At 42.8% G+C, this 13816-nt stretch overlaps 1 protein-coding gene across 10 annotated transcripts in view; it reads right to left on the bottom strand.

The window, feature by feature from the left end:
* Window positions 1-13816, bottom strand: part of PTPN13 (protein tyrosine phosphatase non-receptor type 13) — a 188126-nt gene that overhangs the window by 50362 nt on the left and 123948 nt on the right. For 8 of the 10 annotated variants that reach the window (XM_075127500.1, XM_048847084.2, XM_048847086.2 and 5 more), the window contains exons 11-18: window positions 11076-11150; window positions 10793-10967; window positions 9413-9566; window positions 9129-9267; window positions 8428-8580; window positions 5565-5747; window positions 4648-4704; window positions 3418-3580 (exon numbers count right to left, since the gene is read on the bottom strand). In XM_075127500.1, the coding sequence (XP_074983601.1) occupies window positions 3418-3580; window positions 4648-4704; window positions 5565-5747; window positions 8428-8580; window positions 9129-9267; window positions 9413-9566; window positions 10793-10967; window positions 11076-11150 (1099 nt within the window). The remainder of the gene's footprint in view (window positions 1-3417; window positions 3581-4647; window positions 4705-5564; window positions 5748-8427; window positions 8581-9128; window positions 9268-9412; window positions 9567-10792; window positions 10968-11075; window positions 11151-13816) is intronic. The other 2 variants (XM_048847091.2, XM_048847093.2) reach the window with 1 other exon arrangement.

Here is a 13816-nt window from a genome sequence, read left to right as displayed (position 1 = left end):
GGGATGTCCCCAACTGGAGAAGCCCCAAAGTGCTTTGACATAGAATAGAACACAAGTGTTGCTTGGAGCTCAGCAGTGCTCTGTAGATAACATTGACTCCTGTAACAGGATTCTCTCAGTTAAGGGGGGCAATACTGAGATCTGGAAGCTAGGCAGAAAGAGAAGAGTTAAATAAAGTCAGTTGATCAGAGCCCATTATAGACCCGGAAGTTCTGGATTCAATTCAGAAGAAAGTCTGAGATACACCCATCCTTAATTTACATATGCTAGTACAGTTCATGCTCACAGATGGGAAATAAGATGCTTAAGAACAGAGAGAAACTTAGCTCATACGATTCCAACTCAGTATGATTTGATGGGAAAACCCTGTTTCTCAGCTGGTACAGTACACCCATTAAATATTACTATTAAAGTACCGTGGTCACCATTTAAAGTCTATTTGGCAACAGTTACCACACAACAGTGGAATCCGAGATGCAACAGTTTCCTCTGATTCTTAGAACATGAAATAACTGTGATAATAATTTAGCATTTTCTATACAAAGTATGCAGACATACAAGGAAAAATTTATTTAACCAAGGCACAATTGGCAAGTTTTTAAAGGAGAACCAGTGTGCACATAAGTTTTTCTTAAAATGGTCTGATATCTGCTGCTCCAAGATCTCCCCTAATGTTTATTCCACGTTTTGGTGAATCTCCTTGGAGAAGAACTCTTCAAATAGCTACAAACTTCACATCATGTCCTCTCATTCTGCCAGCCCCGTGTAGGACTTTCCAAAAATCCTGCTAAATGCTTACACACGCTCTAATCAAGTCTTCTGTCTCTCTTTTCCCCTAGGCCAAATGTACTCAACTGCTTGAAGTCTTTCCTCCTAAAACCGACTTAATCCTTAACTAATCTGCACAGTCCTTCTATGCACTCTTTCAAGAATCTGAATCTCCAGTGTTTAAACTTGTGGTCAGTACTGTACTCAATATTCCAAGTGTACTCTTACGAAGGTTACATAAAAGAAACCATTGTGGCTTGATTTATAAATAATCTCCCTTCTTATGCATCGAAAGACCTTGTTAGCTGCCTTTTTATTTTTGGCAGCCATCACACACTGAACTCTTTCCTTTGAGCTATCGTCTCCCCTGACTTTCTCATCAAGAATGCTGTTCAAGGAGATTAGTGTTCTCCAAAATCATGATCTTACATTTACATTAAAATCCCATGCACTCTAGTCTTCTGCTCACCTCCCTAGCTCGCTGAAATCCTCCTGCAGCAAGTGCACAACAGTCACAGTATGCTACGCTCCTCTCATTTGTGTGACTCTTCTCAAATCTATCAATAAATCATCTGTTTTAATAGCAAACAGCGATTGCTGGTAATAGCATTAAGTTTTGAGGAAACCCACTTGCACCCATCATACGGGGGGAGGGCGTGTGTGTCCTTTTTTATTCTTACTCTTCATACAAATTAGCTGGTTGCAATTAATTTACCTAGGTCAAGTACTGATGCCAGCACCCTTTATCTTACTACGTTCCCATGAGATTCTTTATCAAATGCTTTGCTAAAACCAAGGTAAGGGTCAACTGCTCTCCTTTTAGACACCATACATTGTACTTCCAAGAAATGGGTCATAGCCTCATTCAAATCCTTATTTATAACCTGCCAGCTGCCCTTGCCCATGGAACACTATCTAATGAGTTAGTATAATCTATTAGAGTTAGTATCATCTCTTGTTAATTTATACTACTAACCCTCCCCTCCATCTAAGGATGTACACTTTCTATTATAGACACCTTGTGTTCTTATTACAGGCACCCATGCCTTCTTTCTCCCCCATTCTGCTGAGTTCTACATCCACCTGTTAGATCTTGTTCCCTATTTAGATTGTAAGGTCTTTGGGACAGGGACTCTTAGCTTAGGTTTGTACCAAGCCCAGCACATTGGAGCAGAGATCCTGATGGAAGACTCTGAGCACCACTGCTATATAAGGATTATTATTATTAATAAATAATAATACTGCACTATTTTGTTTATTTACATTGTGGTTGTTTCATTTTAAACTGTATGTTGTTTAACATCTCTGCACAACTTTTTGGATATTACTGTATACATTTTTCTATTAATTCTGTAGGGAATACAGGCTGGGCAATCACTTTAAAGGAGTCTATCAAAACATATTAATAGTTCCATTGTGAAACTGTGGAGGAAAGCACGATTTCCCCCTTACATCAGTTTCATTTTTGAACAAATGGAATTCTCTTAGATACTTAATTTACTTCTTGCTCAGAATTGATGGATGAACTCCCAGGCCTCTGAATTCGCAGAAGGGTGCTGTGCACACAAGCAAAACAAATCTATTAGTCTCCAGATTCCCATAGCAAAACACAAGCTGTGTGTATAAAAGTCACTGAGTCTGGCTGGGCAAGAAAGCCTTGCATGCAATGTCTTCTGTGCTTTTTAGAATAAGCTGACATTGAGTTAGAATATGGCTCAAAGGACTTGAGTCATTTTGTTCCATTTCTTTATGCTAAATGGTCTGCAGCGTCTGATAGAACAGAAAAGCTGCGCAGTTGCCATGATCAATTCTCTCTTTCATCAGCTATCAGCATTTCTACAGCAGTGGGGCCAGACTCTGATCTCAGTTAGACCAGTGTAAATCTGTAGTACAGCAATTGGTTGTATAGGGGAGATGTCTCTGCAGACTGACTGAAATGTAAAACAAAGTAAGAATGAACAAAAGAGACTGAACAACATACCACTTTGGGGGCTCTATAAAAAGCCAGTGGACCAACCAGGCTGCATTCCAGGTAGAAGCCAAATAAACACTGCTTATCTATTTCAAGGAGGAGAGCATTGTTTAATCCAATTTAAGTTACTAATCTACAAAGGAATCTTTTTCTTGTATTTTAGCCACTCACATTAAGATTAATTGACAACTACTTTCTGAAGAAACCAATTCACACTGAGACAGTTCTTTTTTTGATGGTTGTCTAGAAGTTTTAATTAGCATGTAAATTAGACATCCCACTGCTTAAGAGATGTGGTGTTATGAACTGCTTCCCCTCCTGTTTGCAATCACATGGACCTCCTCTCCTATCTGCATTCACACATCCGGTTGTAGCAACTACCGAAATTGCTCAAATGAAAAAGCAGTATTAGGAAAGTATTTTTAGCTTTCTTTTACACAAATGTAGTGGCTGGAAGCAAGGAGAGCCAGCACCATGTGACCAGCCAGCTCTCTTCAGATCACAGCTTGAGAACAGCTGGCCTACTATACTTTCCTTAGAATACAGACCCTCCAAATGTAGCAGTACGTGGATGGGGCTCAATGGAATTACTACAGTACTCGCACCTTTTTTTTTTTTTTTCCTTCATATAAATATACACCGCTGTCGTTCTTAAAATAGAAACCCACAGTCCTTACCAATGTCCTGAATGTCTTGGTTGCTCTGTCTGGCTCTCATCTGTAGCTGGAATTTGTGCTGGGAAGAGCAGAGGTGCAGGAGGTATTGGCAAGTCTTACTCGTGTCAGTTTGGAATGCATGCTTTATACCATCTGACACATTCTGCAGAGTTACTTTCTTTTTCTATAAGATGAAAAATAGGTCATAAAAATGTTGCTGTTTTTCAGCCTTGAGAGAATGTAACATGTTTCTGTGCAACCAGGTGTCAGGAAATAAGGCTTACTAAAGCAAATTGCATTAACCGGATGCATTTTTAACATATAAATAATTGTATCCATTTAAAATAATGTTAGATTTACACAGTGACATTCCTGCATCAAAAAACAACAACTACATAGTATCTCAACCAACCCAAAGTACATTCAATTCACTGTTTACTGTTGGGTCAGCAACAAACTAACAGCAGCAGTTTCTACCTGAACTTGTAGGGTAGAATTCTAAAAAAGCCCCTAAGGGAATTACAAACCCATCTGCCATTGAAAGTTCATGCATGCTGGGTGCCTAAATCCCTTTGATAATTATGAAAATCTTAGCTGGTGTCACAGGCCTTATCTTCACTACCAAAAAAAAAAAAAAAAAAAAGAGAGAGAGAGATGTGCTCTTAACCTGAGTTAGCTAACTTGAGGTTAAACAGAAGTGAAGGCAAAGCAGTTTGTAGTTTTCACAAAAGTTAGTAGGTTGCATTAAAGACTTCTCTTCTTTGTCTGTTAAAAGACTAGCGCTTGAAATTCCAAACCTATCAACACTTACTTAACCCATTAGATCATCTGAAAGTGTCCCTATTGAGTTGAGCATTTGTTAATATTGTCCTGATTAAGCATCAGATATTGGCACTCATTATCATTTTGCTAAATTGCTCCTGGGAACATCATAAAGCAGCATAAGTGGATTTCTTAACTGTGTGGAGTATAGTATATTTGTCACACAAGCCCACTACCTTGAAATTCTTCCTCTGGCGCCACTCAGCAGGCTGTGCCCCATCTCACCCATACTCTAGGAGTGCCGCCTATGGCTATAACAAGTGGGCAGGCTTTCTCCCTGTCTTCAGGATGGATTCTTGCCTTTATTTGGAAGAACTTCCCCTTGAGTTCAGGGAAACAACACTCCCTGGGAACAAGGTGCTGCATGTAAAGGGCTAAGTGAGCCTAGAGCTCCCTTCAGAGTGGGGAAGGGGAATTTGCCATTCCTACCCTGAAGATCCTGTTGCCAGCTGGGTTGGTGTGGACTCCTCCCTTATCTGGCAAACCCTGGAGAACAGAGATGAGTCAGCTACTCCCAGAAAACAATGGAAAGGAAGGGATCCCTACCGTGGTATTTCAGGGCCATAGGAGGGTTTGGAAAAGTTGTGGGGAGGGTGTTTACGGGGCCTTTGGGAGAGCTGAGGTGCTGGGAAGATTAGAGGGACACAAGGACAGCGGTGTGCTGGAGTGGGGTGGTGAGATGGGAGTTATGGGAGGAATTGAGGTTTGAGGGACCACAGGGCATTGGAGTTAGGAGGAGCTATGCTAGGAACTCAGATGGCATTGGAGGCTAAAGGGAGAGAGCAGTGGCTGGGGAGTGAGCTGAAACAGGACTGAAGGGGAGACACAAGTGAGAGGGCGGGGATGAGCTGCATGAGATGTGGGGGAGTAGAGAGAAGGGGCTGATCACAATAGGTGATGGAATCTGAGGCAGCAGAGGGCACCTGCAGGTGAAGGATAAACATGCGGAGATGGGTCCCAGAGTGAGGAACAGCAAAAGGGTGAGATTGGAAGGGAGGGAGGTGCTTAATAACTGTAATTCCTAATGAAAGTACAATTTCCTTTTGGAATGATGTTATGTTATTGTAAATCTAATGGAGAGTAGGGAGCAAATCTCAAAATTCACAAGAAAAGAAGGTGGCAAAAACCCTTCAGGCCCCTGAGCTGTGCTGAGTTTGGAGCTCCTGTGACGTATGGGCCTAGTAACTCAGAACCTTAAACAGCAGAACCCACAAGTTAATCCCATGGAGGTGGAACTCCAGCTCCACAAAAGACATTCACAGATCACACTGCAAAATGCCCAATACAAATACATAAAAATGCAAAAATAATGAATGCAAAGCTAAAAACCAGATATACAGACGTACGCTAAAGGATATTTTCTTTGTTTCTCTCCACGGGAAGCGAAGTACAGGTGTGCGGACTCCATTGTGAACTTCAAAAATAAGAACTCCCTTGGAACACACTCCCAGCAGGATTCCAGTTTGGGATTTCTTCTCAGGCAACACCCGATGAAAATGAACACCATATTCTGTCAGCCTCTGGCACATCTACATAGAGGCACATTTGTGAGACTATGACGTTAAGGATATTAGAAAAATCTACAGGGACACTGATAAGTTAAAAAAAAATCATATGGTCACACGTTACATTGAGGTTCGATTCATACAGGATTTATAGACATTATAAACATGTTACAGACATGAGCAGCATGTGTGGTAGATAGTTGTGAGCACATCAGTAGAAGGTGTTATAAATAACTATAAGCTATGGTAATACGCAGTCTATAATAATTAACCAACTGGTTATTTTAAAAAATTTATTAAAGATTTAATAACCTATTTACAAGTGGAACATTAACAAAGTTTTAACGGTCACATTTACTCTTACTTATGTTTCTAACACCACTCTGGATTATTTGAAGTGAGGTGGAGCCAAACCTTTACATGCCACTGGAGGTTTTAAAGTTTGAAAAAGGCCCCCCCAGCCTTTGGTTAAACAAATCCTGTGATTATGAGAGAATTTGGGCAAACATCCAAAGCTCTGTATGCAGATCAAGGACATGAATCTTCTCTGATATGCTTGACTGAATGCAACCTGGAAAGCCCTTTGCTACAATTTTAATCCTTCCTGGTGACAGATAACTTCCCAAAGTATGACAGCCTTGAATTAGGAGTTCCCATCACATCCCATTTTCCTCACCTGCACGCAGATCAAATTTTGTTACTGTTTTTTTTCCTGTTTGCAGTTTTCAGTTACACTTTCTAATGCTAAATGTTTGTCTTGCCTATGTTCCTCTGTCCAATAGGGTACTGATGTATTCAGTGACAGGTTTACAATGGCTCCAGTGGCTCCATGGAGCCCGGCCCATGCTCAGAAGGGGCCCCAGCCTGCTCCGCTTGCACTGTGCCCCGAGACCCCGCTGGCTCCTCCCGCCCACCACTTGCTCCTCTCAGTCTGCCCGCCGGCTGGCTGAGGGCTCCTCTCCGCCCCCTGCCCCCACCCCCTGCTCCTCTCAGCCCCCTGGCCGGACCCAGTGCACCTCCGGCTCTGGGCAGTCTCTGCTTCCTCCTACCTGTGGGGCCCCACCTGTCTCCCCGGAGCTGAGCTGCCTGGGACTGGTGCAGAAGCCTGGCCAGTCTCAGTCAGGTGGTGGGGGTGGGGCAGGAAGACCATGTGGGGGGCTTGAACCCTCCAGGCAAGTGCATCTTGAGGGAGCCTGGCCAGGGCAGGAACTGGCCTGACTGATCGTGCCACTCCTGAGGGACCGGAGCAATTCCTGGCCCTGGGACTGGCCCTGGCTGTGCTGCCAGCTCAGCCCGGCAGGCAGAGTCACTCCCAGCAGGGTTGGTGAGCACGGCCGGGAGGCAGGGCTTGGGGGAGTGGATCTGGGGGAAGTCTGGGGGTGGGGTGCTGGGCTGTGAAGGGGCGGGGAAGATCTGTGTGTTGGGGCACCAGGGAGAGGAGGTTCAGGGGCGGGATGCTGGGTAGTTGTGGTGGGGTTGTGGGTAGGGGTGGTGTTGTGCAGGGCGCTGTGCATTTGTGGGTGGGTCTGGGGGATCGCTGGGAGTAGTGGGTCTGGGGGGGCTCTGGCCATAGGGAGTTGGGGGGTGTTGAGTGGGGAGGGCTGCGTGGTGGGCATGGGCCCGCCCCCAAGGGGAAGGGGCATGCTGGCAGCACAGGGCCAGGCAGGCAACTGTGCATCTGGCAACTGCTGGTTTGTAAATAGTGCCCTCGCATTGGGCAGAGCAGGGCCACCCCTGCCATGCCATGCCCTGCCCCATTGCCTCTGGCTGGCCCCTCGCTCTGGGGACTGACCTTCCCGCGCCATGTTCCATTGCCTCCATAGGGGCCCACAAATATGTTTGGCGCTGGGCCCACAAAAGGTTAATCCAGCCCTGGATGTATTGTAAGACTACTGAACATTCATTTAGGAGTCAATACTGTTCCCATTGAAGTCAATGGCAAAACACTGATCCACTTCAGTGATGCAGCAGTGGGCCCATATAGCAGAAGTAGCAGCAAACTGTGTAGTTAAGTATCCAAAATTGTTTCCTTTCTAAACTATCATAAAATCGGCAGTTGGCTGTATTCAATCTATCATCTGTGAAAAACAGATGAATGTGTATGTTAATATATACTAGCTATCTTAAAGGTGATCTGGAAAGGAAAGGAAAGGAAAGGAAAGGAAAGGAAAGGAAAGAAAAAAATTGGGGTTAAATGCCTGTGAAATATTTTCAGTGCTCCCTGCTTCACTGAAGGTGTCCTGAAAGACACCATACTCGAGGATATCCTAGATATGGACAGTATGATTACAATTAAGACTTCAGTTATTTGCGGTATCACGATCTGGGATACCTTTAGTCAACAAATTAGAACAAAGATGATTTCAGAGAGGGGGATATATATAAACTAAGAGTTTCCTTTATAATCGTACGATGATCAGATTCTTTAATATCTGATGACATTTTAGTAATGCACCCAGTGAAACAGCTGAAGGAAGAATATTAAAGGCTTTTCTCCATCATGTACAATTTCCTTTCCTCACTTTTAATAATTGTATCTTTTAAGTGAATCCTCTTAACTTTTGCCTCTTGCCAATGCTATTTTAGAAGACTAACTATTTTCCTTTGTTCTCCATTTCAATTCCAGGCTTTTTATCTATCCCATGTTCCTTGTACAGGGAATCTCACATGAACACAAGATAACTCAAGAGCTGTTATGACTTACCTTCAAAAATTCTCTCTCTGTTTCTTTTTCAGAAGCACCCACATAAGTGCTATGCAACTTGGGCAGCTCCTCTTTGACGTAGGATAGGTCTAGTTTCTCCATCACTCTAGCTGGTAGGTAATGTTCTAGTCTAAAATAGGACATGCCATGCACCTATAAAGTGAAGCATTTTTATTCTTCATATGTTATTACAAAAACAACCATCTTTTGTGTTTGTGTCTGTGTGTAAAGATGGGCTTCAGCTAAAACCCTGGATCTGAACTTTCTGAGTTGGGGAAAGGAGCTCAGACTCTGAACCCAGAGCTGAGCTAAATTTCATTTTTGGCCCTTCTCTCTATTCTACTATCACAAAGACACTGGGTCTGAGCCAACATCCATGAAATGGCCAAACTACATTGCTGGATCCAAACACTCACAAATATTGAAAGGGACAATGGACTTGACATCCAGATCCAGATCTGAATTCTATGGCAGAGGTTCAACATTCAGACCTGAAATTCTATGGCTGAGGCGCATCTCTACATGAAAGCACATCTGTGTCCTCTCTCCACTAGTCTTCAAACAGCATAACAACTACAAACAGCAGATCAATTGAACTCCCAAAGAACTGGAACATATTCAGCCCTAAACTATACCAAAGAGCAACTGCAGTAATTGAATAGCATAAATAGCAGTTGTCTATAGATGAACGTACATCCTACCTCAGCCTGGTAATCTCCATACTCAGCCTGGAGGGCCAGAGATGCCAGCAGTAAAGCTGTCTCATCATCACAGTGCATCCTTTCCTCCAGAAGATCTTTCCGTAGCTGTAGATAATACTGGTGATATGTCAGAGTGTGCCTGGGGGAAAAACAACACACAATATTGTTCCTTTCAGCAATGCTTCTAACAGTGTCCACCTATAACCTGAGGAGGTGGGAGGAAATTAAAAATGGGGAAGGACCCAATTAAGAGGATGATGAGAAAATAATGTTCGGCTACTCACTGTATAAGACTGACATCATCCATGAAAAACTTAACGCGAAAGAACAAGGTAAAGTTGATTGTGGCTTTGCTCTTTTTCTTAGGTTCCTCTTTCCATCCTTCCGGAGCAACTTTAGTTAGTTTTAAGTCAGGATCAACAAAGAAAAATTCATTGTCTGTAACATGGGTGAGAGGAAAGCATTTTCATAAACAGACACTTTCTCTGGCTGCAGAATTAAGATCAACTTTACAATTTTGCAGTTTATTCTTGATGGTTAATATTCTATCAACTAGCAGAGAATTATAATGCACAATAAAATGAGCTAAATGAATGGCTCAGTGGGTAGTAAGGAGAAAAAGTCTTTCACCATTTAAAACTTAACCCAGGATGTAGAGACAAAGTATTTCTATTTGTGATGGCTATTTGGTGGCCTACATGAAATGAGTATGGAGGTCTTAATCCATTTCCTTGTGGTCAGAAAATGACATTACCAAACCCAACACCCCTGGTAGGTGCTAGAAAATTTCATTTTGCTCCCTAGAACTTAAATGTATGAAGAGACTATGGTAAGTAAAAGCCTTAACACACTGGACAGGACTGGTTGGAACCCTGAATTCCTGGTCTGTGGGAAATTCCAAAAGTTAAAATAATCATTCTGAATGAGCATTCCACAGAACGGGAATTCCAAAATTTCAGTTCGAAAAAGTCTAAACAATATTTCACTTCCACTTTCTCTACATGTTTTCCAGGCTCACCAAGCTATTTGGAACCTGCCAGTCCACAAGGTGTGGAAACAGAAGTCTAGAAGTCCCTTGGAAACCTTACAGATTTCTGTCAATTTTGGCAAAACCAATTTTCTGGATCGGCATTTTCCCGTGGAAAGATCTTCTGCTGGAAAATTTCTGACCAGCTCTTATGCTGAATCACTAAGGGCTCAGTGACTAATACCCTCTCTGCACAAGTAGCCCCACTGATCTCAGTGGGAATACTTGCATAGTAAGATTGTGCTCAGAAAGAGTAATGTTAGTAGAAGCATTTTGTAACAGAGCATTTTGATCAGACCCCAAGCCATCTCCAAGAGGTCCCTGTTGACTAGAAACACACAAAGTGAAAGACAACTTGGAGAAAAGAAGAAAATGCAAAGTAACAAAAATAAAGGGCCACCCTGATTTTCTTACTGTTATTTAGGTGGAGTAATACCATACAAATTTAAGCAAATGGATCTGTTCATGGAGCAAGGTAAGGGTGGCAGAGCCTGACTTGAAATCAATGGATTGATCATAAATGATTGCTCTGGTCTCCCATCTGCAAATCTTAAATCTTCCTTTGCCTGTCTCCAACACAGCATACTTAGCTAAGTCTAGTAACTTTACACCTCCCCAATTAAAACATCATTCTTACCTTTTAGGCTAGCCAAGCCAAACAAGTGATGCTCCACTAAACCAACATGGGCTACCACCATATCAAAAACATCTTTGCAAATAGTTTTGGTATCACAGGTCAGCTCCAGCCTCTGCCCACTTAAAAGCATTATGTTTACTTTCCGCCTGGTATCCTCGTTCTTCCCTTTCTTAGTCTGCATTTTGTGAAACAAAGTATCAGACCAGTCACATGTGTCATAAAGATGTATTAATAGCTTAATATATTCCTACTACAACTTAGTGCTGAATAGACTATTTCTTACCAAGATTGACTTTGGTAGATCCAAGGAGATGAAAGGCTCAATGGTCATTTTCACAAACTCGGGGCCAAAGAAATTCTGCAAATCACAGAAGTCTGAATTAACTCTTTGTGTTTCTACAGCCACAGACTGAGAAGTAATGAATTCTTAAAAGGTGAACTGGAAAGTTGAAATGAACACTGACTTAAACCCAGACGTGTATGCAAATTGTTTCCAGCAGCTTGGTTAGCTGGAAGATTCAACTGTGTCAGTGTGGCCGAAGTTACGTTGAAGGTATGACAAAAATATTTCCTGCACAACATTATTTATATATTTCAATATTACACATAGCTAATTTACTCCTATGCACAAGAACGAACCTGCTGTCATATCATCTTCAGATGGCCATGCCTGATGTCCCAGATGTTTGGGAATCTGACATTCACTGACACGGTTAAAAACTTCAACAGTTCCATTCCACCAGTGACGTGCACCATTCATAGGCTTAGTTCTATTAAACCATTCTTCAGTTAGACTAAAAAAAACGAACAAGCTACACTCGCAGACTCATGAGCTAACAAAAAACCCTGATGCAACCTAAGGCTCCGATCCTGCAATGCTGTTCTGGTTGACCCCTGTGCCAGAGAATCCTCACTGAAGCGAATGAGGCTCTGCATGCACTTAAAGATCTGCCTTGTGCAGACCAGCCTTGTGTAGGACTGGAATGTAAGTGCCATCATTGCAGGAGTTTCAAAAACACAACAGAATCCGGCTTATAGTTAACTAAATAACTTTACCTGAATTCAAAGCTGCACAAAGTTCTCAGTCCAAGTAGGTACTAAAGGAGGACACTGGTTAACTTCACTACTTCTAGAACATGCCAACTTTCCTGTTCTCTTTAGGAAGTCACACAAGGAGTTGTCTTTTTTGGGGGGGGTGGGGGAGTGGGAGAGGAGAGGGGATGAAATACCTGGAGGCCTGAGGTTTTACCTGCTAACATATAATATTCTCTAGAAGTATTTAATACAAATGCCTACATGGTAGCTCATTTAGAAAAGCAAAGAATTTGTGCAGTTTAGATCCTAGATGAATGACTTGGCAAAGTGCTGTGGGTCAAAAAGAGAGACATGGAGGGGACATTACCCTGGGTCATGAACAGGAGCTGGGACGGCCTGAGAGCAGTTTTATTTTTTTAAGCTGATACAGTTCAGGGCACGCCGTAGCAGAGGGCCTCAGACTGACTCCTCGTAGCGTCAGACACTCTATTTGCATGTCTGAGTCTCCTTCTCTCTTCCAACCCTCGGACCCTGCCTACATTTCAAGATGGGAGGGGAAGGGCCTGAGCTCAGGAGTAGAAAGAGAAACTTGTACAGGGACTCAGTGGTGGGCTGTCCTATGGCTGTGTGCCAAGATGCCAGCAGAATCTCCCAGGCCCCTCTTCTCCTTGGTAGGCTCCTCCTACAACCTGCTGGGGATAGAGAGAACCAAACCCGGTGACAAGGGGAGAAGTTGCTGTTGCTTTCAGATCATCCTCCCTGGCCTGGTGAGGGACAGGGGAAAAGATTTCCTGGGCCTGTTGGGGAAAATGAGAATCTACAGAATGACTAGGGTGAGCGAGAGAAGCATGTATGGGGTGAAGATGAGATTCAATTAACAGGAGACTGGAGAACCAACAGAGAAAATGGATTCCAGAACCTGACAGGAAGTGGCACCCATTTAGTTCCAGCATCCAGAGAGTTTGAATGGAAAGAAGCATTTCTCACTGTTATAAATAATGAATTATAACTGGGGGGAAGTGGGATAGGGCACCGAGGGAAGGAACTGTAATTAAGATTGGCATGGCTGAGACGCCTACTGGTCTCAAAGCCAGAAAGAGTTGTCCTAAGTTGTTTGCTTAATGATCTCTGTGCTGTTCCACGCATAGCATATGGAAAGCCCACAAAAAAGACTGAAAAATGCAGAGCATATCAGGACAGTAGAAATGAACAACCCCGAATAAATTGCTTGTACTGCTATTTGGCAGTGAAGTGGTTAACAGCTGTGACATTTAAGTAGTGAAGATTTGTTTTCTAACTTAACATCCCATTAAGCAAAATAGGTCTCTTGATGCTGTTTTAGGATGTGTGGGTACAGAATCCACAAGGCATTAGAAGTTCCAGCTTACATGAGGGCTTTCTTTCCAATCAGAAAAACCAGCCATCTTTATATTTATTTTGTGAATGGCAGCTTTGATTCTGGACAAACAGAAGTGACGTTGGAACTCTAGTTTATTTGAGCATGAGCTTTCGTGAGCTACAGCTCACTTCATCGGATGCATACCGTGGAAACTGCAGAAGACATTATATACACAGAGACCATGAAACAATACCTCCTCCCACCCCACTCTCCTGCTGGTAATAGCTTATCTAAAGTGATCCTTTTCTTTTTGCAAATACAGACTAACACGGCTGTTACTCTGACCAACTTGATGATCACTTTAGATAAGCTATTACCAGCAGGAGAGTGGGGTGGGAGGAGGTATTGTTTCATGGTCTCTGTGTATATAATGTCTTCTGCAGTTTCCACGGTATGCATCCGATGAAGTGAGCTGTAGCTCACGAAAGCTCATGCTCAAATAAATTGGTTAGTCTCTAAGGTGCCACAAGTACTCCTTTTCTTTTTGCGAATACAGACTAACACAGCTGTTACTCTGAAACCCGTTGGAACTCTAAACACCATAGACTTGAATTTCAGTCTTTAAAATAAGTTGAGGCAATGCTCCACCA

This window comes from Caretta caretta, chromosome 4 (assembly GCF_965140235.1).
Source record: "Caretta caretta isolate rCarCar2 chromosome 4, rCarCar1.hap1, whole genome shotgun sequence".
NCBI classification, from domain to species: domain Eukaryota; kingdom Metazoa; phylum Chordata; order Testudines; family Cheloniidae; genus Caretta; species Caretta caretta.
The sequence above is the reverse complement of the archived record's forward strand: the minus strand, read 5'-3'. Positions and strand labels throughout refer to the sequence as shown.